Genomic DNA, 23,869 nt, shown 5'->3' on the forward strand with positions numbered 1-23,869 from the left:
CGCTCGCGTCAGTGTCAACAATAAACCGCTCGGAGGAGGAGGGGTAGGCCAGGACAGGTGCACTACACAATCTCTGCTGCAGGGTACGAATGGCATGCTCAGCGTCGTCGGACCATTTAAACCTCGCACCGCCACCACTCGTCAGGCGGTGAAGGGGGGCGGCGATATCCGCGAAGCCCTTCACGAAACGGCGGTAGTAAGACGCGAGCCCGAGGAAGCTGCGAACTTGTCGCACCGAGCGAGGTGTGGGCCATTCCCGAACAGCAGCCGTCTTGCTGGGGTCAGTAGCTATGCCCTCCCCGCTCACAACATGCCCGAGGAAATTAACGCGGCGTTGAAGGAGATTGCACTTAGCCGGATTAAGGGACAATTTCGCCCCCTCCACGAGGATTAAAACTAACTCCAGGTTAGCCAGCGCAGACTCAAAACCCGCAGCATGGACCAAAACGTCATCCAAGTACACAACGCATTTACTACTCGGAACGCTGGACAACACTCGCTTCCTCAGGCGCTCAAAAGTGGCCGGCGCGTTACAGAGCCCGAAGGGGAGAACCGTGAAATGCCAGAGACCGGTGCCGATCGAGAAAGCGGTTTTCTCCTTCGCTGCATCGTCCAAGGGGACCTGCCAGTACCCGCTCCGCAGGTCCAACGAGCTGAACCAATCCGAGCCCGCTAACCGCTCGAGAGTGTCGTCCACCCGTGGCATCGGGTACGAGTCGAGCTTAGTGACCGCGTTCAAACGTCGGTAGTCAACGCAAAAACGCCACGAACCGTCCTTCTTCTTAGCGAGAACTACGGGCGCGGACCACGAGCTATTCGATGGTTCAATGACACCGGCCGCTGCCATTTCGCGAATTTGGCACTCGGCCGCCATACGTTTGGCTAACGGGAGGCGGTGGGGTCTCAGGCGGACAGGCTGGGCGTCGCCCGTATCAATCGAGTGGCTCGTGAGCCCTGTTCTTGAACAGTCACGGTCGCTCACAGCGAACAGCCCCCTGTAGCGATCTAGGAGTTCACGGAGTAGCTTGCCTTGTGATGTAGATAAACCTGTGCTACTTCTGAGCCACAACTCATGGATCGGGTCTCCCGGTGGTTGAACTGACAAGACATAACTCGTAGGGCCCGGAGAAACTACGCACGAACGTGAGGCCGCGTCGCCCCCACCGCAAAAGTTGATCCGGTGGCCGTTCAACGACAATACCCCATGTCCTTAGTTTATGACAGCCTTAGCTTTCTTCAGAAAGTCGTCACCGAGGATACACGGGTCTAGCACGTCCCCAACCCAAAACTCGTGCGTCCAAGGCCCCTGCCCAAAGTCGAATACGGTGTCAGTGCGACCCAGCAACTCAAACTGTTCGCCAGTCACTGTAGTTAGTCCCCCTTGCTTACGCGTCATAGCAGAAAGCCCCCCCGGGTAATTAGCTAGCAGTTCAGGTCTAATCAGTGACACCGAGGACCCCGTGTCTATTAGAGCGGGAATAAGGTCATCGCCAAACTTACATGTGATGTGCAAGTCGCGTTGTCCGACAATTCTCGAGACAAAGTTTGAGGGTAATCCATAAGGGACCGGAGTCACCGCACCCCTCATCGGGCGACTCCTTGCTCGTTTCCCGCTGCTTTGCAATGTGTGGACTTGTGTCCCTGCTCCCCGCATTGCCAGCATACTAGTTGGCCGGTCGCTCGTCGGTTGTGCACGCGATCCGTCCCTGCCATCACTAGATAGGATGTGCTCGGCTCTAGATGCCTCTTCCACCGCAGCGTCAAGGGATGTCGGGTTAGCCAGATGGACGTGCCTCCTCAGCTCAGCTGGTTCGATTGCGCCAATGAAGAAGTCCAATGCCAACTGCAGCTGTGTCTCACGCGGGAACAGTGGGTAGGCCAAGCGGACCAGCAGTGCGATCTCCGACGCCAAAACCCCGAGCCTCTCACCTCGGCCACGGCGGCGTCCGGCCAAAATCTGCTTTGCCGTCGACTCATCCGGCTGCTGCCCAAACCTGGTCCGGAGCGCTGCCTTGAGCGGCGCTAGCGCGTGTCTGGCTTCCGCGGGCAGCCCGACCAGAACCCTGAGTGCCGGTCCCCGGAGCGCCAAGCATAGCTGAACCGCCGTCTCGGCCTCGGACCAGTTTTCGTAGCTGGCGACGGCGTCGAGCTGGGCCTCAAACGCTGCCCAATCCGCTTCGCCGTCATAGCCGGGCAGGCTCAGCCGGCGCATTGGGGTGGTTGCAGCGGTCGCCGTCGCTTCAGGCACCATCGCGCGCGCGGCGGGCAGTTCCCACGTCCCGTCGCACCCTCTGGCAGGTGTTCTCCTACGTCCAGGGGCTGGCTGGTCGGTATCGCTCGGCCCGTCTAGGCGCTGCTTCGCCGTGTTCCTGTTGCCTCGTTGTTTCTCTCTCGCTCCAGTTTGTAGCCGTTCGAGCTCCCTGGATAGTTGTAATATCTCATCGCGGAGAGCCACTTCTGACACCAGTTGTGGCGTGGTGTGGAAGAGAGAGGCCGCAGGCAAGTCCATTCTCAAGGAAAGACAGGCTTTTATTTTCTATATGAGGTTAGTTTGCCGCACGCAGGCGCACTAACAGGAGCTTTAATTGAGCTTAGACTTGTACGTGGAACACAAGGTAAATCACAGGTGTACTGGTATCACACACTGACGGAGGGTAAACTTAGGAGAGACACAAATACATAATGACAACCAGGATGACTCGACTAACAATGTGCATAAACACTAATTACTAATAACATTACATAGGCATAAACATACATGAACACATAACACCGTTGGAGCCGAAGAGGCTCATGGGTACTGGCGTCACTCTCCGGTACCCCCCCATTGGTCTGACGCTACAATATTAAATCGTGGTGTACAGCTGGGTACCCAGCGGTGTAGTGGCGGGTGTCACCCGCGGTGGAGGCGGAGGCTGATTGTAGTCAAGCGCTGCCACTCGCTCGTAGTGCTTTAAATTACGCCGATGGGGTGGATAACACGAGTATCTGATAAACATATGTAATAAATGCTTTTTTTTTACTTTCGGTGCTTCCGCTCCCTGTCTACAGCTGTAGCCTAAACCTGTTATAATCTAATTTCGACATATTATCGTCAAACAATTTTCTGCTAAAGTTAAAACTCGTAATTTAGGAACTTTTTAAAAACGTTGTTAACAGGACTCGTTACACGTTTAAATGTAGCACAGTTACTCTATTGTAGTGTGATATATAGGAACAACTCCGCTTCTTCAGTCTATACAAACCGTGCTTATGTAGACGTTAAAAACACCCGTTATAAACCCGTTACGATGTAGACTTAAGACCCACCACGGAAGAGAAACTAAAGTGAAACTAATCAGGAGTCCTGCGGATACTTCGACGCACTTTGGCAGGTGAGTGGAGGAAAAGTTAAAATGTTCTTCATGAAATGGATATTTTGTATTTCCAAACTTTTACCATTTGTAACAGTTTAACTACAGTAACAGTAAGAGTCGATATAGTAAACTGAACCAGTGAAAGTCAGACCGGATGGATGAACGGTGAAGTGTTGAAGTCGCCATGATGGTTAACAAAAGGATTCCTATAGCCAACTGCATCATACGTTGGTATCAAATATATTATCTTGCTAGCTGCTTTTATACGATACTTGTTTATTTTGTCTGTTTATTTTCGTATAAACCTATTGTTATTCTCAGGGACATTTCCAGCTTGACTTGGTTAAAGGAGGCTAAACTAATTTACTAGATAACTCGTATATTCAGGGTGCATGATAAGTAGCGAACATTTTTTGGTTGTCAAAGTTCTGACGGCTGTTTTGTCGAAAAAAAATGCAACTATATCGAAAAGTGCTAGCTGCTTTATGGGTTTACGTTTTCAGTTTTGTATGCTCCATACATGCTGTAAGTGTTCGGTCCTTGTTTGGCAAGTGGCAACAGGAAGTGACACTTAACGGCATTTCTGTTATTTTACTCCGTTACACATGCATATCACATAAAGGTACAGCCTAACTCTCAGCAGACTTATTTAATAACAAAAAAGGAGTAAGTGTACTGCAAGAGCAACGGTAGCATGTTGTTATACACGGTTGTAATTTAGGCTATTAAAAATTTATTAAGTCAAGGGTAGTGTGCAGTAGTGCTGGGCGTTATGACTAAAATTCTATATGTACTTCCTGACAACAGACACGGCTCCTTTCTTTGGCAAAAGCTCCTTCGGGGTATCATCTTTTACTTCAATTTTTGGTAGAATTTCTGGTTCAGAACGTCCCTCGTTTTCAGCAAGCTAGATTTGCACTCTGTTGCATGTGTGCTTAGCGGCGCAGCAATAAAAAGCATCACTTGAGAAACAATTAACGACCCTGCTGCGTTCCTGACACGTGAAGGCTATTTAAACCGAATACCGGTTTGTATATATATATATACTATTTTACTATATATACGATAAAAAAGTAGTACAGATTAGGCAGGAACGCTGGGACAACAATAACCACAGGAAAGAACACTGGTACAGTAACACAAAGTAGCACATTCACAAAGGGAAACGTTATAGGCACAAACATGGGTACATTTACACATATGAGGAATGCAATAGGAACTGGGGCAAACTGTCCAGGTCACACCCTTCTGAGCTCCTAGCCCCATAGGAGCGGTAGCCTGTTGAGACCCCCTGAATCCCTAGGCAGAGCCTCTGGCATGCGCACTGGTCTAAAACGTCACTGGATGGCGCGCACAACATTGGGCGCTACTGAGGGTAGCGCACTGCCCCTATATGCCAACAGGGAGTAGGGCACTGCCCCTATATGCCAACAGGGAGTAGCTCACTGCCTCTATATGCCAACAGGGAGTAGGGCACCGCCCCTATATGCCAACAGGGAGTAGCTCACTGCCCCTATATGCCAACAGGGAGTAGGGCACTGCCCCTATATGCCAACAGGGAGTTGGGCACCGCCCCTATATGCCAACAGGGAGTAGGGCACTGCCCCTATATGCCAACAGGGGTGCGCACCGGCATTGGGTGCTATGAAGAAACGTGCACCACTGCTAGATGCCACTGGGGGCACACCACCGGTGTTATGCACTGCTGGACGAAGTGTCAAGTGAGGAATCTCAGGAATAAGGCTCATTCACTCCTCATCCTCTACCTCCATGTCATTCTGGTATTGGGAGAAGGCGTTCCCTATTTTATTGGGTTCTGGGGGGCTGGAGTTTTGAGAATGACACACATATTATATTTTCACATGATCTGCTGCCCTCTGGTTTTTATGTGTGTTTGTCAGATGTTTTTATCACATACAGAAATATAATTGCAATCATATTATGAGTAACAAAAGCTTTTATTGACTGTTAGAATGAGTTAATGCAGCAAGTCAATATTTGCAGTGTTGACCCTTCTTCTTCAGGACCTCTGCAATTCTCAGAGGCATGCTCTCACCTCCCTGTGACAAGAGGTATGTAAGTGGGTGAGGGGGGTGAGGTTTGTGTGAGTGGTAGTGTGTGTAGGCTACTTAGGCTATGTGTCTCTCCCTGCTGAACCTAAGACTGAGATGAGTAAACGTGTGTGTGTGTGTGTGTGTAATCAACTGGGTAGGTACGGCTAGGGCAGTGTATGTAGAATAGAATAGAATGAATAGAATAGAATAGAATGCCTTTTATTGTCACTATACACAGTACAGTGAAATTGTAGCAGCTCCTCCAGTGCAGTAGCAAGTACGATTTAAAAACACAGTAAATAATACACAGTAATTACACAATCTTAATTTACAATATAAATATAAGTATTGCACATTGGATATAGTATAATATATTGCACGGTGAGTGTCGGAGAGTCTGTGGGGTTGGAGTTAGTGCAAATTTGAGTTTATGTTTGTTATTGCCTTTGGGAAAAAACTGTTCTTGAACCGGGTTGTCTTTGATCTGATGCACCTGTAGCGTCTTCCTGAGGGCAGCAGGTCAAACAGATCAGAGCCGGGGTGGGAGTTGTCCATGATTATGGATTGTGCTCTGCTGAGACAGCAGGTGGAGTAAATGTCCATTAGGGAGGGCAGAGGGCAGCCAGTGATCCTCTGTGCTGTCTTCACTACTCTCTGCTGTCTCTCCCTGTCTGCCATGGTGCAGCTGCCACACTGTGATGCAGTATGTCAGTATGCTCTCGATGGACGAGCGGTAGAAGGTCAGCAGAAGGTTGGACTCCAGGTTGTGCTTCCTAAGAACCCTTAGGAAGTGTATTCGCTTTTGAGCCTTTTTGGTAGTCGCGGTGATGTTTTCTGTCCAGGAGATGTCATCTGATAGCTGGACTCCAAGAAATCTGAAGGAGTGAACCCTCTCCACACACTCACCGTTAATGAAGAGGGGGGCTGGTTCGATGCAGTGCTTCCTGAAGTCGACAATGATCGCTTTTGTTTTCTTGGTGTTCAGAGTCAGGTTGTTCACTGAACACCAGGTCGACAGATTCAGGACCTCTTCTCTGTAGGCAGACTCGTCTTCCCTCGAGATGAGACCGATCACTGTGGTGTCGTCGGCGAACTTGATGATCAGGTTCGTGTTGTGGATCGGACTGCAGTCTTGGGTATAGAGGCAATTAGGGCTGAAGCGATTGGTCGATACAGTCGACGACGTCGACGCTGAAAATACGTCGACTTAAAATATTGCATCGTTTTTGTTTTTTTATATTTATTTTTTTTTGTTTTAATGTTTATTAATGTTCCATTTTAATTTCTAAAATGCGTCCGTTCAAAGAAATGTTTTTCCTCAACGCGTGACATCAGAGAGTCTCCAGTCATTGGTCAGCGCAACTCAAAAAAATAAATGCCGGCTGCAGCGGAGCCAAAGGAGCTTCGCAAAAGTCTACAGCAGGGGTCGGCAAACCTGTGGCACGCGAGGCATAATCACTGGTATGTGCCACGATGGACCAGCATCAGCAAAAAATAAAAATAAAAAATCTCAGACAGAGAGCACAATCCTCCAATCGAAATCGCTCATCAACACTCTGAACTCAGATGACCTGTGATGACTCATCACCCGCCACAGACCCATGTTTAAATTTAGCCTAATACAAATCAGTTAGCCTACCTGATAGTGATGCAAGAGATGACGGAGCCTCTGGTCCGAGGCCGTTAAACGTGCCATGGCTAGGTATGGCAAACAGTCCTATGGCAGGCCCTTTTAACATATAATGGGCTTCACCCCACTTACTTTACAGATATCTGTAACTACATTACAGATATCTGTATATTTAATTTAAGATATCTCTAATTATATTTTAACTAGGCAAAATGTCAATTTGAGATATCTCCAATTACATTCTGACTAGTATAAATTACGTAATATTCACCGTTGATTTGTATGGAGGCTCAAGTTCAAGATATCTGCAATTAATTACTGACTATCTGAAACGTACATTTCAGATATCTACAATTAAATTATTACTAGTCAAAAAGTCAATTACAGATATCTCGTTTTTTGCTCTGACTAGTCATTATTCTAATTAAAGATATCTTAAACACACTCATTATTTAAGATATCTTAAACATATTTTTAGATATCTGAAACTAAGATTTGACTAGTGCAAATTAAATATCAGATATCTTGAAAGTAAGTAATGACCTGAGACTCTGTATCACCTCAGATATGCTGTACTGGACAGCAACAACATGAGTGACTATAGCAGAATCACAGAGTTCCAGACATTTCCTAGATCCAGACCTGGACAGCCTACAGTTGTCAGACATACTCAGAAGTCTCTGACTGTTTCCTGGAGGAAGGCTGATGGAGACTCCCCCGTGCTCCACCACATGGTGGAGTATATGGAGGCTGGTCTGGAGGGCTGGCAGTCCATTCTAACAGAGGGACCTGAGTGTGAATGCACCATAACTCCACCCTACAGCACCTGCTACAGAGTCAGAGTCTCTGCTGTCTATGGGGAGGGAGACACCAGCAGACCCAGTGAGGAAGCAGAGATCCCTGTAGACAGTGAGTTTAACCTCTGGTAATAGATAATGATGATAATTTTACATTTACAACTTTAGTCTTTCAAACTGTGAATGTTTCTATACCACATTCCAGAATGGTGCATAAACCTCTCAGAGAGAAAGACCTCCCTCTTCCTAGAAGTGCTGAAACTCCACACAGTGAAGAAACCAGTAGAGCTGAGCGGCTGGTCAGATGAAGTGAGTGAAGTGAGGAGTTTCCTTCAGTGTCTGCCCTACATCTCCCAGCTCAGGTGAGTGAGAAGCTAGGCTTGTCCCGATCCAATATTTGGATCGGATCGGCTGCCGATATTTGCAAAAAATGCGTATTGGATCGGCAGACATGAGAAAATGCCGATCCAGACTCCCAAACCAGTTTTTTTTTCTTTCTTTTCACCAAGTTCGATCCGGGTTTTCCAGTGCACCCATTTAAATAATCCATTCCAGTTTTTGCTGTGTTTTCACCAGTGAGAGTAAAATCCGGTCCGCATTTTCCAGCACACCTTCAGCACCCAAGCATAGCGTCTCCCCAATTTAGCTCAGTGGCATCTCCTAACCATTAAGATGGCCATGTAAATTTGAAGTTATCCGTAAAAATGTCAGTTGTGTGGGATTATTTTACCTTAAAGGACAACAAAGAAGAAGAGGTAGAGTGCAACATATGCCACAGTAAAGTCAAGCGTGGTGGTAAAGCTGTAAGAACTTTTAATACAATCAATCTAATCAAGCATTTAGCGAAATACCACCATAAACGACATGAAGAGTCTCTAAAGAAAACTGAGGACTTCAATTCCATATTGAAATGCTCATCTTTGTAAAAAATAATCTCCCCATCAAGCTCGTTCTGCAGGCAGGGCAAACAGTTGGAATTGAAGGGAGTGTGTAGATGGGGATAGAGCAGCAAAGTGTGGAGTAGATTGGGGAGTAGAAGGCATTTTGGCTTTAAATAGTTTACAATATTTGCACTGATTATTTTTTTTTTAGCTTTGGTTTACACTTGTTCAAGAGCACTGATGAGTACAGCACTCAAGAGTACTGATGCTGTTAATAGACTATTTTCTACTCAGGTTGTATGTTTTGCTTTTTTAATACAATTTACTTATTATTTGCACTTATGGCTTTTTAAGCCTTGGTTTACTGATGTCGTTTCTGTTTGTTATTTATTATTTTGTCTATTTTGAGTTTATTAATCAAGTTCAAGTTACTTTATTAGTACCCGTGGGTAAACTGGTTTTGCAGTTCATGAGAAAGGTATAGATGTCCATACATATAGACTACAAACACATAACACATATACATAAAAAAAGAAAAAAAAAAAACAAAAAAACAGATAAATAAAAATAAAATAAATAAAAAGGTACAAACTGTACTGACATAACTGGTATGTGGAGGAAGGGGGATTACCTCTTGTTTAACAGTGTAATCGCAGCTGGAACAAAACTGTTTTTGAACCTATTTGTTCTGCAGCCTGGTACCATCAGTCTCCGCCCAGAGGGAAGGTACTGGAACTCACTGTACAAGGGATGTCTACTATCAGCTAGGATAGCCATCGCTATCCGCTGTAGCTGTCTTGCATACAGTGAAGAGGGGTGTAGATGTGACTCGCCAGTCAGTTTACTTGACCATTTCACTATTTGATTTAGGTTGTTCTTGTATATCAGAGGAACGTGGCCGAACCATGAGGCCAGAGAAAAGGACACAATTGATTCAATGAAAGTGCGGTAAAATAAAATCATCATGGTCTTATCAACATTAAAATGAAACAACTTCCTCAAGCAGTGTAACCGCTGTTGTCCTTTCTTACATACAACTTCAGAATTCTCCTGGAAGTTTAATTTAGAGTCAATTATTGTCCCTAAATATTTATAAGATTTAACTTGTTCCACTGTTTCGCCCTTCATAATGGTGGTCTCATATCTTAGGTGTTTCCCAAAGTCAATGTGCATGTCTTTTGTTTTTGATATGTTTAACTGAAGGTGTGAATCCTCACACCATTGGACAAAGTCATCTATTATTGGTCCATGGCCTCTTTCGTCCTTCTGTAAAAGGCTTACGATGACAGAGTCATCAGCATATTTCATAATGGTCCTATTAGCATATTTGCTCTGACACATGTTTGTGTACAGAATAAACAGGAGGGGTGAAAGAGCACACCCTTGTGGTGAGCCTGTGGAGGAGCAGAGCTGATCAGACATAACTCCGTTTACCCTAACCTTTTGTGTCCTGTCTGTTAAAAAGTCCAATATCCATCCAACAAGGTTAAAGCTAATATCAAATTGTTCTAAAAGACGATTAACTAGAATATGTGGCTGAATTGTATTAAAAGCAGATGAAAAATCAATAAACAAAATTTGAGCATGGGACCCACTTCCTTCAAGATGTTTGAGAAGAACATGGAGTAGTGTAAGGGTGGCATCTTCTACTCCTCTATTTGGCCTATAGGCAAACTGCATGGGGTCCAATGCATGTTCAGTATATCTTAAAATTTGTAGCCTTATCAGCTTTTCAAAATTCTTCATTAAGATTGAAGTTAAAGCAATTGCTAAATAAACAGGTCAGTTTCTCCTTACCAACCATTGTGTATTATTCAAACACACCTAATTCAGCTGGCTACTTGTTATCAAGAGTAAAACGCTTTTCAACATGAGTTTGACAACAAAGTAAGTTGGCTAAATAACTTTAAACTTTAATACATGCTCGGATAGGCCGGTATCGGTATCGGCCGATATTGGTATCGGATCGGAAGTGCAAATAAATATCGGTATCGAATCGGAAGTTCAAAAAGCTGGATCGGGACATCCCTAATATGTACTACATGTGTTCTGTAGGTCTTGTATTAACTGAACTTCTGTTGGTTTACACATTTTCACTCTTACACTAGTTACATTTCTGTGAAATGTATATCTTTCTATATCCTTCTATGTACATCACAGTTTATTATATCCTGTGTCCTGATGAATGACATTTTCATGACACCTTTGCTGTTTGTCAGTCAGACACTCCTGTATTACGTAGAGGATGGCATCTTCTACACCAACACCTGCCCGGTACGCAAACTACAGACAGTCCTGGGCATGTTGCACTTGTGGTCTGAGGAGACAGAGAAAGAGCCGCTCAAAGGTCTTCATAAGGTGTGACGTGAGTGCCACCGGTCGGAAGTTGTTCAGCTCACTGGTCCGGTTCTTTTTGAACACTGGAACTAAACATGAAGTCTTCCAGAGAGTAGGCACTCTCCCCAGTTGTAAGCTGAGGTTGAAGACCCATTGAAGTGGTTCACCCAGTTCCACAGCGCAGGTCTTAACCCTGATGAGATCCGGGCGTGGTCTACCTTCCTGGGGTCCAGCAGGGTGTGGGGGACCCATTGCATTTTTTGTTAAAATAATCAGCAGATTTAGCCCAATTGCAAGTAAAATAAACAATACATATGTTAAATTAGTTTGCTCTCATTTATTTATTAGTTACTTTTTTATTAAAATGTAACACAATAAGGAAATGAATCATAAATCATGCTGGCTGACAGGCTGGTCCTATGGCTAGCTGCTGACGGGCTGGTGCTAACGGAGCTGGCTGCTGCTCATCCTCCTTTTCATTATCACTATCAGACTCTGATATTTCAGAAATGTGATCCTGAAATTTCTTCTTCTGAATCACCATCAAAATCCTCTGTCTCTTCCAATAGCAGCTGTAAGGCAGTCTGAACTGAGAATCGCTTTGCCATCTTTTATAGCATTTTTAGCATTTATAGCATCATGTCCCCATGATTGGATGAAACACACACTCACACACACATAGACACACATAGACACACACACACACACACACACACACACACACACACACACAGGTCCAGAGAGGAGGGAGGGATAATGAGGGCTGAGAGAAAAGATGCTTCTTTCAGATCTCACCCCTTTGTCTCTATAGAGATTCTTCGTCTGCTGTCTGACAATATGCAATCAACCCCTGATGTGACAACCATCAAAAGTGTTGATGGTTGCTCACCTTTGCATGCCAAACTCCTCTGTCCTTTGTTTGTATATCCTTTAAAGTCATACAGACGACTATCAACTACCCAACCCAATGTTGATTGCCCACTTTGACTAGCCCAGGGCCCAGTGGACCCTGGACCCTGTATGTAATACAAATGTGAAGGGGGGGGTACGGGGGGGTGGTCATTGAAAATATTTTCTGATTTATGTTGCTCACAGAAAATGAGCCAAGGACCAATGAATCTCAGTTTGAAAAAAAAAAAATTGTAGAATTTTTTTAAGCTGATTTTTTAAAAATGGGTCCCACAGACCCTTGGACCATATAAGGGTTAAGTAGACGTGGACACACCTTGTCCGGGCCTGCTGCTTTCCTGGAGTGGTGTTTCCTCAGTTGTCCCCTCACCTGGTCTGCAGTGATGTGTGGAGGGCTCTGTGATGAGCTGGGGGTGCAGGAGGAGGAGGAGGATGCAACTGCAGTAAATGATGGAAGGTGTGTTGAGGGAAGAGGGAGATATGGCTGCAGTGAGGGAGAGGGTGGGGGAGACATGGACTGATTGAAGCGGTTGAAGAAGATGTTCATTTCGTTGGCCTCCTCAACAGTCCCTCCTATGACTCTGGTCTTTGTGTTGTGACCAGTGATTGTCTTAACACCTTTCCAGACCTCTCTCAAGTTGTTCTCCTCAAGCTTTAGCTCCACCTTTCTCCTGTAGCTGTCCTTGGCTTCCCTCACACAGCGTTTCACCTCCTGCTGTGCTGCTTTCATCGCCCCCCTGTCCCTGCTCCGGAATGCGGCCTTCTTCCTGTTGAGGACAGCTTTGACGTCCTGCATTACCCATGGCTTATTGTTAGGGTAACACCGTACAGTCTTCATGGAGGAAACGTCTACACAGAAGTTGAGATAGTCCGTCAGACAGTGTGTCATCCCCTCTATGTCCTCACAGTGTGGGCTAAGCAGCACATCTCAGTCCGTGGTGTCAAATCAGTCTCTGAAGGCATCTTCCATTCCAGGGGACCACCTCCTGATGGTAGTGGTTGTTGCAGGCTGCCTTTGAACCAGGGATGTGTACTCTGGCTGTAGGTGGACCAGGTTGTGGTCAGACTTCTCTAGTGGGGGGATGGAAGTGGCTATGTATGCATCCCTGATACTAGCATACAGTAAGTCAATGGTCCTGTTTTTTTCTTGTTGGGCAATCCACGACCTGGTAGAAGGCAGCTAGGGTAGAGTCCAAAGTGGCATGGTTAAAGTCACCAGAGATGATCACAAAAGCCTCAGGATGCTGTGTCTGCAGCCTCGCTGTGACCGAATGGATCATCTCACATGCCTTGGCTGCATCTGCGGGCTAACCGCTAGCAACTCCAAGTCCAAACAACAATGTATTGGTTATAGGTGGCCCTTTGTAGTTCTGTACTATTTAAACCCAATCTAAAAACAGAATTATGCAATTCAGCTTTCCAGAACAATGTATTTTTTGACTTATCTAAACTGAATAAAAAAATTGTGTACATACTTTGTATGCTTATCTGTTTGGTAGCGTAACCCTCAGTGAAGCTTGTGGTTTGACCTTGAGATCAGCTGTGTGCTGCATCATAAAACTCCATATGAAGAAAAAATGTTATAAATTAACAAAGTAATCTGGACTCACAGTGAGGATTCATTAGCAGGTATAAAGGGTTTAATAAAGGACAAAAGACAAACAACTACAAACCAGTCAAGGGTCTAAACCAGAAGAGCTACAGAAATAACAGACAGAGGTACAAACGGATGAGACAGGAGGCAAAAACCGGAGGTAACAGGTCAAAACACAGAACAATAACGAGAGAAGTAGATAAACAGCTTGGTACACTTTCACAAAAGAGTCAGCAACACTTCACAAGGAGCTGCTGTGGCCGTCTGGCTTATGTAGGCAAAGTAATCAGTGGAATTCACAACAGCTGAAACAGGAGTTTTCAGTATTCTGGAGATGGTGCCCTCTGGTGGTGAGAGGGGGAATTGGCACCAGTCACATTTCTTAATATTGTGATATAAAATAATCAAATTTTACATAATATAAATGTAAAGCCAATGAAGTGGCTGGAAATAAGCAGGAAAATTATGATTTCTGAAAGATCGCAAAACCTCAAAGTCTTCTGATGACTGTGTATGAGGTCTCTTGAGACTTCATGAACACAGACAGGGATCATGTAACACTGGCAAATGTGATTGGGCTGCAGTAAATCTAATGTGGAAGTAACACGTTACTGGATTGGTTAAAATAATGAATAGCACAAAATATTCACTTTTTTTACTTCAAATATCGTGACACTGTGGAGTGTCAAGGGTGAGAGACAGAACACCAACACAAACCAGTGTTCACAAAGACACTTAATGAGAAACAAAAGAGAAACCAGTGTTCACAAAGACATTTAATGAGAAAAAGTGAAACACATACAGTGAATAACAAACAAAAGATACACACAGCTGTAATATCACGATGAGACAGAGCAGGAGGAGACCAACAGTAATTCAGGACAAAGTGAGAACAGAACACAAGCATCACGATCTGTAGACGCACAAAGTGAACAATGACCCACAATCCACCACAAACACGAGGGTTTAAATACACACAGTAACGAGGCAGGTTAACAAGGAGCAGGTGAGACGTAACCAGTCTATGAGGAGGGGGCGTGGCCACACAGCAGTCAACTTGGAGAGGTGGTCCGTTATAGTGGGGTTAAAGGGCACATGGACTGATAGGGTTCAGTTACCTACATGGTAGAAACGGATCTGTATGATCAGAAGACAAAATTACTAGAGTGTGAAAGAGGAGATAAAGTGACATGTATTACATGGTAGGGGTCATATTGATGCAACATGTCGTATGGCTTTTGTGAATTCTTTGTGTTATTTCCCCATTCTAACATTGAATCAAACACTCAAGGTTTCTTTGGTCTGTTATGCTGGGTCTCTCATTACCCACAAACACATGCAGGGAGGTCTGTGTGCTTTAGAGGAGACATGAACCAGCATTCAGACTAGTGGTGGTGTCACTGTACTGGAAATGGTCCGTTTACAGCAAACTATACAAATTTATCTGTTATGTCTTATGGTTTCTTCTGATTGCATTGAATAATTCTGTGTTTTATGTGAACACTCTATTCCAACAGGTTTGAATATGATGACGATGATGATGATGACGATGATGATGACGATGATGATGAACAGAGAAGATCTGCAGTGGAATTTCTGCTGAAGCTGACTGTTACAGCAGCAGAGTGTGATGCAGCTACAGGAGAGAGTTTCACTAAGCTGCTGACATCTGTGTACGACTACACAACCTTCCCTGTAGATGGGACTAATCATCAATGTGATTTCCTGCTGGATCTGTACTCACGTGTGAAGGACTATGAGACTCAAACAGGCAGGAGTGTCCTTCCAGCATTACAGGCAAATTACCAGTCAGCTCCTGCAGTCTGGAACATAGACCTCTCAAAGAGAAAGACCTCCCTCTTCCTAGAAGTGCTGAAACTCCAAACAGTGAAGAAACCAGTAGAGCTGAGAGGCTGGTCAGATGAAGAGAGTGAAGTGAGGAGTTTCCTTCAGTGTCTGCCCTACATCTCCCAGCTCAGGTGAGTGAGAAGTCTTTATACGTACTACAGGTATAATGTTTAAATGTAGGTTTTTCCTTCAAGGTTTGGCTATTGTCTTTGATTTTGTTAGTTCATGTCTCACTGAGTGTGCTCAGTATATACTGCAGGTTAGATGTGTGAATGAAATCTTGATGTGTAGTTAGTGTGTATGTATTTGAGCAATGATCACACAGCTTGTGTTGATTATGGTTTTGTTACTCAGCACCATTTAACCAGCCTTAAAAATATTCTGCTGTCTACAAGTTCATTTGTTGACTTAAATTGAATGAGAAACAAAATTGTGTATAGTATATACTTTGGATGTTTTAACTGTTTGTTTGTGTAACTCAGTGGAGCTTTGACTGAATGCTGTAAGTGTAGACTACTAATGCCATAAGCGTAGGTCACTAAACGTGTAAATGTGTGTCACTAATGCGGTTTATATGAGGTTGACCAATGGTCAGGTTTACACATTCTTACAGGATTGGACAGATAGCTTGTATTGGTTACAGGTGGCCTTTTGTAGCTCTGTACTATTTAAACCCACCTTAAATAGATAATTACACAGTTCAGCTGTCCAGAACAATATATTTGTTGACTTATGTAAATTGAATTTAAAAAATTGTGTACATAATTTGTAGGGGTGGGAATCGTTTACTATCTCACGATTCGATTCGATTCCGATTTTGGGGGCCACAATTCAATTCAAAAATCGATTTTCGATTCAAAACGATTTTCGATTCAAAAAACGATTTGATTTATAAAAATGTCTGCTTCAGTCTATAAAATCTGCATGATCTACTACAGTCTGCTTTGCAAGACAGAACTTTGTGTCTTTCACATTTAATTAACAAAAATTAAGTGCTTTGGTAAAATAAAATGATTTTTGTTGTTACCAAAATTCTTGAGCTTCATTTTGCGAGCTGTCAGGGCTGGCTCGGATGCAGTTCCCCCAGCCGTCGCTAGGGGCACCAGAGTCAGTCCCAGACTAAACCGGCGTAACCGTACGTTCTCAGCCAGTCTCTGCTTTCTCTGTGATTGCTTATCATTTAATGGTGTCTCGCCACCTCTCTGTTATGCTTTCTCTTTACTTATTCGAGTATCTTATGCGTCGCTTCCTGACCCATCTCAAGTTTTCCCAATCCTGTATGTCTTCCTATCCGTTTTGCCTTTATTTTTGGGAAGGGTTTTATTTTGCTGCAGCGTTTTTTGCCAGTTACTTCTGCTGGTGTCCTTGGTTTCGTTTTCGCGTTGCATTTATCCGCGCTGTTTTTTAGTTACTGTTGTTGTTTTGTTTCTTCCTCCCGTCTCACTACGGTTGAGTGTTATTTTTCATGCATTGTATTTTCCGCATTGGTTTTTTGTTTCTATTTACTCCGTGCCCTCACGGTTTTGCTTTCGATTCTCTTGCGCGTTGAGTCTCCCGTGTTGTTTTGTTTGTTCGTTCTGGGTCGCTGTGCGCGTTTCCCTCTCGCTAATACATTTGACGAGTGTCAAAAAACCAAAATGAACCCATATTTTTGCTTTAAATGAAGACCGGACAGGTTGAATATCTCTTTCCTCCATGTGTTTTGAACCTTTTCCGCGCATGAGTGTGTCCCAGAAGATGCTGCGTAAAGTCTCGCGTAATTTTGTAATTACGTAACGCGAGACTTCACCACGACTTAGAATCGATTTTGGGACATTTAAAATCGATTCTGAATCGTAGTAAATGAGAATCGATTTTTGATATATGAATCGATTTTTTGGCACACCTCTAATAATTTGCATGATTAACTGTTTGGTAGTGTAACCCTCAGTGAAGCTTGTGGTTTGACCTTGAGATCAGCTCTGTTACATCATAAAACTCATTTTTCCATATGAAGAAAAATGTTATAAATTGACAAAGTGTTGTGGACTCAGAGTGAGGATCCATTAGCAGGTATAAAGGGTTTAATAAAGGACAAAAGACAAACAACTACAAACCAGTCCAGGGTCTAAATCAGAAGAGCTACAGAAATAACAGACAGAGGTACAAACAGATGAGACAGGAGACAAAAACAGGAGGTAACAGGTCAAAACACAGAACAATAACGAGAGAAGTAGATAAACAGCGTGGTACACTTTCACAAAAAAGTCAGCTACACTTCACAAGGAGCTGCTGTGGCTGTCTGGCTTATGTAGGCAAAGTAATCAGTGGAATTCAAAACAGCTGGAACAGCTGGTGGTGGCTCCAGCGTACCACACAGTGATGGAGGAGGTGAAAACGGACTCGATGATGGCAGTAAAGAACTGCACCAAGGTCTTTTCTGGCAAGCTGAATTTTTTGCTGGGCCTTTTTAGTGACAGAGGTGATGGTGGGCTCCCACTTGAGGTCCTGGGTGATGATAGTCCCCAGGAAGCAAAAAGAGTCCACTGTGGTGATGGGGTTGTCGGACACCATGATGGAGTAGAGAGGAGCTGTGTGCTTCCTAAAGTCCACAATAATCTCTACTGTCTTCTGGGCATTCAGCACCAGGTTATTGTGGCTGCACCAGGCCACCAGACATTCAACCTCCCTCCTGTAGGCAGACTCGTCCCCGTCTGAGATGAGTCCGATGAGAGTGGTGTCATCCGCAAACTTAATAAGCTTGACAGACTGGTGGTCAGATGTGCAGCAGTTTGTGTACAGGGAGAAGAGGAGAAAGAACACAGCCCTGGGGAGTGCCGGTGCTGATGGTTTGGAAGTACAAGACATTCTTCCCCAGTCATACGTGCTGCCTCCTGTCCGTCAGGAATCAGTAATCCACTTGCATAGGGGATCAGGCACGTTCATCTGAGACAGCTGGTCTTGGAGAAGATCTGGGAGGATGGTGTTAAAGGCGGAACTGAAGTCCACAAACAGGATCCTGGCGTAGGTTCCCGGGGAGTCCAGATGCTGCAGGATGAAGTGCAGCGCCAGGTTGATAGCATCGTCCACAGCCCTGTTGGCTCTATAGGCAAACTGCAGGGGATCCAAGAGGGGATCTGTGAGGGTCTTGAGGTGGGACAGAACCAGACGTTCAAAAGACTTCATGACCACAGAAGTCAGTGCCACAGGTCTGTAGTCATTAAGTCCATTGATCCTTGGCTTCTTGAGGACAGGAATGATTGTTGAGGATTTAAAACAGTCAGGCACATGGCATGTCTCCAGTGAGCAGTTAAAGATGTCTGTGAACACTGGGGCTAACTCATTAGCACAGTGTTTCAGTGTGGCAGGTGAGACATCGTCCGGCCCTGGAGCCTTGCGAGCTTTGACACTCCTGAACTGCTTTAACACCTGGTCTTCTTGAATACAAAAGACTGTTGGGGTGGAGGAGGATGGAGGCTCTGGGGTAGGAGACCTTGATGTGTACTCCTGTGTGGTGTGATAGGTGGGGGAGCGAGTATCCATGCTGGCTGTATTGTAGTCAGGACAACTGGGACAGGTGGAGGTGTGAATGGCTGCTGAACTGACCATCAAAACGACAATAGAACTTGTTCAGTCTATTTGCAGTTTGTAGGTCATCTGTGGAGTGGGGGGTTTTAGACTTGTAGTTGGTAATCTGCCTAAAACGTTTCCACACAGAGGCTGCGTCGTTCTCTGAGATGTGCTGCTGCATATTCTCAGAGTGTTGTAATCTAGCAGAGGCCACTTCCTTGGTAAACCTGTACTTGGCCTCTTTATAGCAGTCTTTGTCCCCACTTTTAAAAGCCTTCCTCTTCTCTAACCACAGCTGCTTCAGGTTGGGAGTAAACCAGGGTTTGTCACTGTTATAACTCACCCTGGTGCGTGATGGTCAGAGGCGGACGAAGTACTCAATTTCATTACTTGAGTCAAAGTACAGATACCACTGGTCAAATGCTACTCCAATACAAGTGAAAGTTGCATGTTCAAAATCTTACTTAAGTGAAAGTACTGAAGTACTTGCTTTTAAAAATACTTAAGTATTAAAGTACACCTTCCGTCACATTTGTAAAAAAGTTATAGTTTAAAAGTATTATACATCCTACCAAATCCTCTTTGGGCATAATATTCATACAGTCTTTGATAATAATCCATAAGGCATATTCCAATGATGTACATCATTCAGGTAGTGGTAGCAGAAAACTTTAACCTACACTTTAGTTTAAGGAACAAAAACATTTTCTAAAACCACAATTCACTGATTAGCCTAGCCTAACCTGTTTAAGCAAATTATGTTACCATATTAAAAGTCAATAATAAAATGACGGTTTTCTCTCTTTGCTAGTTAGGTATTCAGTCATCCAATACAACATTATGCTACAGTCAATATAAACAAAGACAAAGTAAAATTAGCAGTGTGGCATCTTGGTAGTCTAACCTTGCTGCAACCTTTTGCAGTATGGCTAAAGCCCACCAACTCCATGCCACCCAACATGCTAACAAACTCTTTTCAAACTAGAAATCACAGCCACATTAGAATTATTGACATTAATTCTACACTGACATTAGAATGGAAACATTATTTGACAAGATTCGATTAACCCACACGGTTTCCCTTATTGATGTTTCCGTAGTTTGAATTACTTGCCAATATAATGTTAACATTATTTATAGTGATCCTAGCAGACCTAGCAGTGGAGTGAGCAGGCAAAGTCATTTCACTAGCCTTACTGCAAAGCTCCTCTAACTACATAGTCACTTAACAAAACATTTAGGCTGCATACCGTAATATACTTCCTCAGGTGGGATGGTGAATTTTGGTATGCAGTGATATAGTTTGTTTTTGGCAAACAAAGCATGCATTTAAAACGATGGGAATGATTCATCTGTTCAGAAAACTGGAACATTTTGTCGAGATACGGCCATGGGTGCAAAAGAGCATGCCAGGGTTGCCAGCTCTCACGCATTGAGCGTGAGACACACGCATTTGACCGTTTTCACACGCTCTCACGCCACAGTTCCTATATCTCACGCCGAAAAAAAATCTAGTTTATTTACCTCTGATCTATATCTATCAACCACCGGCGATCGCGATATAATACTTAATTTGTGTTCATTTTTCACCGCCCCGGTAACGTTCGCCACCCCCCGATCAACAATTTACAATCGCCACCAAGTCCAGGTTCAAATCTCCCTCCAAATGATCTTGAAAAGTTGGCAACCCTGGCATGCTCCATCACCGCCGTCTCCGCTCATGTTGCTGTTATTTAGGAAAAGAACGACTAGCGACACGGAACTTGATTTTACACCTCACAGACACATCCTTGATTGCTGATAGGCTGTCACCTGTGAAAATACTATCGGGGGAGGGGAGAAGAGTTGTGTGTGGAAGTAACGAGTAACGAGAGCTGGACAGAAATGTAGTGGAGTGATAAGTACTGTATTTGTTATTCAACTGTAGTGAAGTGAAAGTCATAAGTATTTTTTAAAAAATCAACTTAAGTAAAGTACAAATACTCAAGAACTGTACTTAAGTACAGTACTTAAGTAAATGTACTTCGTTACTGCCCACCTCTGGTGATGGTACAATGCTGTCCTCGCATAAGTGAATATACGAGGTTACAGTGTCCGTATAATCATCCAAGCTGTCACAGGCAGTTCTCATTGAGTCCAAAGATAAGTTGCTTTGTCAGATTTTCTATAATGAAATGTTAAAAGATAAATTAAGTGAAACAAGAAAAGTGAAGACACTAACGTGATTAAGTGTACCAAGCTGCACACACAGGTCCACACACACACACACACACACACACACACACACACACACACACACACACACACACTGAGACATCCTTACTAGTGTGTGTGTGTGAAAGAGGAGATACAGTTAAACATGTTAAATTATAGGGGTGTGAAATGTGAAATTCATGTGAAATTCTATATGGTTGTGGTGAATTTCTTGTGTTACACTCAATGTTTCTTTGGTCTGTTATGCTGCGTCTCTCATTACCCACAAACACATGCAGGCAGGTCTGTGTGTTTTAGAGGAGACATGAACCAGCGTTCAGACTAGTGGTGGTGTTACTGTACTGGAAATGGTCTGTTTACAGCAAAATTTACAAATTAATCTGTTTTGTTTGCTGATTTCTACTAAATGTACTAATTCTGTGTTTTCTGTGAACTCTCTATTCCAACAGGTTTGATTATGATGTTCTTGATGGTGAAGAACAGAGAAGATCTGCAGTGGAGTTTCTGCTGAAGCTGATTGTTACAGCAGCAGAGTGTGATGCAGCTACAGGAGAGAGTTTCACTAAGCTGCTGACATCTGTGTGCAGCTACACAAACTTCCCTGTAGATGATGATGATGATGATGATGTCAAGTTTGATATTTGCAATTTCCTGCTGGATCTGTGCTCACGTGTGAAGGACTATGAGACTCAAACAAGCAGGAGTGTCCTTCCAGCATTACAGCCAGTTTACCAGTCAGCTCCTGCAGTCTGGCACATAGACCTCTCAGAGAGAAAGACCTCCCTCTTCCTAGAAGTGCTGAAACTCCAAACAGTGAAGAAACCAGTAGTACTGAGAGGCTGGTCAGATGAAGTGAGTGAAGTGAGGAGTTTCCTTCAGTGTCTGCCCTACATCTCACAGCTCAGGTGAGTGAGAAGCTTTTATACGTATTACATGTGTAATGTTTAAGATGAGGTTTTTTCCTTCAAGGTTGAGAGTTTGGCCACTGTCTTTGTTTTTGTGAGTGTCACTGTGAGTGACCAGCAGATGGTGAAGGTTAGATGTGTGAATGAAAACTTGATTTGTAGTTGGTATGAGTTTAAGCATCAGGCTTACACATTCTTACAGGATTTAACAAATATAGCTTTGTTGGTTATACCTGTATTTGGTCTTTTGTAGCTCTGTATAAAATATACAGCTGTCCAGGACAATGGATGTGTTTGTTGACATGTAAATTGAATCACAAAAATGTGTACAATACATATTTTGCATGCTTAGCTGTTTGTTAGTGTAACTCTCCATGAAGCGTATTGCCTGAACTCTGTTACGATACGTCCACATCGTGAGCGAGGGAGGAGATGCCACGATGTAAAAGAAGAAACACTTATTTAAATACTCTCCAATAAAAAGATATTTGCAATATATACACTAACTGAAATTCTTTAAAATACAGTAAAGTAGCAGTGGCTGTGATTATGAATATGGAATGTACCATATATAGCAGACATGGGCATTGCCACATCCGTCTCTCAGACTCTCTCTGACCGGCGCACATGAGATCGCTGATACTTTAGAAGTCAAAAGTAACTGTGTGACTATAACACCTATTACACTGTGATTATTGCATGAAATTAAACTTTACTGCTATTATTTTGAAGGCAGCTGTTTTGTTTTTACATTTGTGTCTGTCTAGTCAGTTCACTCATGCACCGTCACTCAAAATGTGTCAGTGAATGTGTTGGACAGCTTTTTAAAAAAAAGAGCTCTTAGCTCTATATGTCCGCTAACTAAAAAAGAATGATTGATACAGAATGCAGTTTTTAACAAGGAATGGACTTCTGAATATTAATTTACTGAAGAAAAACTGTAAAGTTGTGTGCTTAGTTTGCAGAGAACATTTAGCTGTGTTGAAGAATTACAATTTGAATCACTATTACGAATGTAAACATGCAGAGAAATACAAGAACTAGACTGATACAGAACCGGCACGGGCATCTGAAGATTGATTAAACTGCAAAGGCATTAAGGATTTTTTACAGAGTATCACTCATCCAGGGATGCAGCAGTCAGGAACAGTAGACCAGTCTAGACCAGTAGACCTTAGACAGTGTCCTCCTCTCTGACACTTCCGTCAGACTCATAGAAGATCCTGAACATAGAGAACAGAACTCACCACCACAGACTCATAGAAGATCCTGAACATAGAGGATAGAACTCACCACCACAGACTCACAGAAGATCCTGAACATAGAGGACAGAACTCACCACCACAGACTCATAGAAGATCCTGAACATAGAGGATAGAACTCACTACCACAGACTCAAAGAAGATCCTGAACATAGAGGACAGAACTCACCACCACAGACTCATAGAAGATCCTGAACATAGAGGATAGAACTCATCACCACAGACTCATAGAAGATCCTGAACATAGAGGACAGAACTCACTACCACAGACTCATAGAAGATCCTGAACATAAAGGATAGAACTCACCACCACAGACTCATAGAAGATCCTGAACATAGAGGATAGAACTCACCACCACAGACTCTTAGAAGATCCTGAACATAGAGGATAGAACTCACCACCACAGACTCATAGAAGATCCTGAACATAGAGGATAGAACTCACCACCACAGACTCATAGAAGATCCTGAACATAGAGGATAGAACTCACAAGGAGGTGGGGGGAGGTTGAGTGGAGTGGTCTATCAGTAGT

At 43.8% G+C, this 23,869-nt stretch overlaps 1 protein-coding gene across 15 annotated transcripts in view; it reads left to right on the forward strand.

Moving 5' to 3' along the window:
- LOC143521618 (uncharacterized) overlaps window positions 1-23,869 on the forward strand; it is a 316,853-nt gene that overhangs the window by 260,091 nt on the left and 32,893 nt on the right. For 10 of the 15 annotated variants that reach the window (XM_077014689.1, XM_077014717.1, XM_077014762.1 and 7 more), the window contains 2 exons: window positions 15,076-15,537; window positions 21,619-22,074. The exons of 4 other annotated variants lie outside the window; for them this stretch is intronic. In XM_077014689.1, the coding sequence (XP_076870804.1) occupies window positions 15,076-15,537; window positions 21,619-22,074 (918 nt within the window). The remainder of the gene's footprint in view (window positions 1-15,075; window positions 15,538-21,618; window positions 22,075-23,869) is intronic. One more of the 15 variants, XM_077014735.1, reaches the window with a different exon arrangement.

Source organism: Brachyhypopomus gauderio, chromosome 1, assembly GCF_052324685.1.
Source record: "Brachyhypopomus gauderio isolate BG-103 chromosome 1, BGAUD_0.2, whole genome shotgun sequence".
NCBI lineage: Eukaryota > Metazoa > Chordata > Actinopteri > Gymnotiformes > Hypopomidae > Brachyhypopomus > Brachyhypopomus gauderio.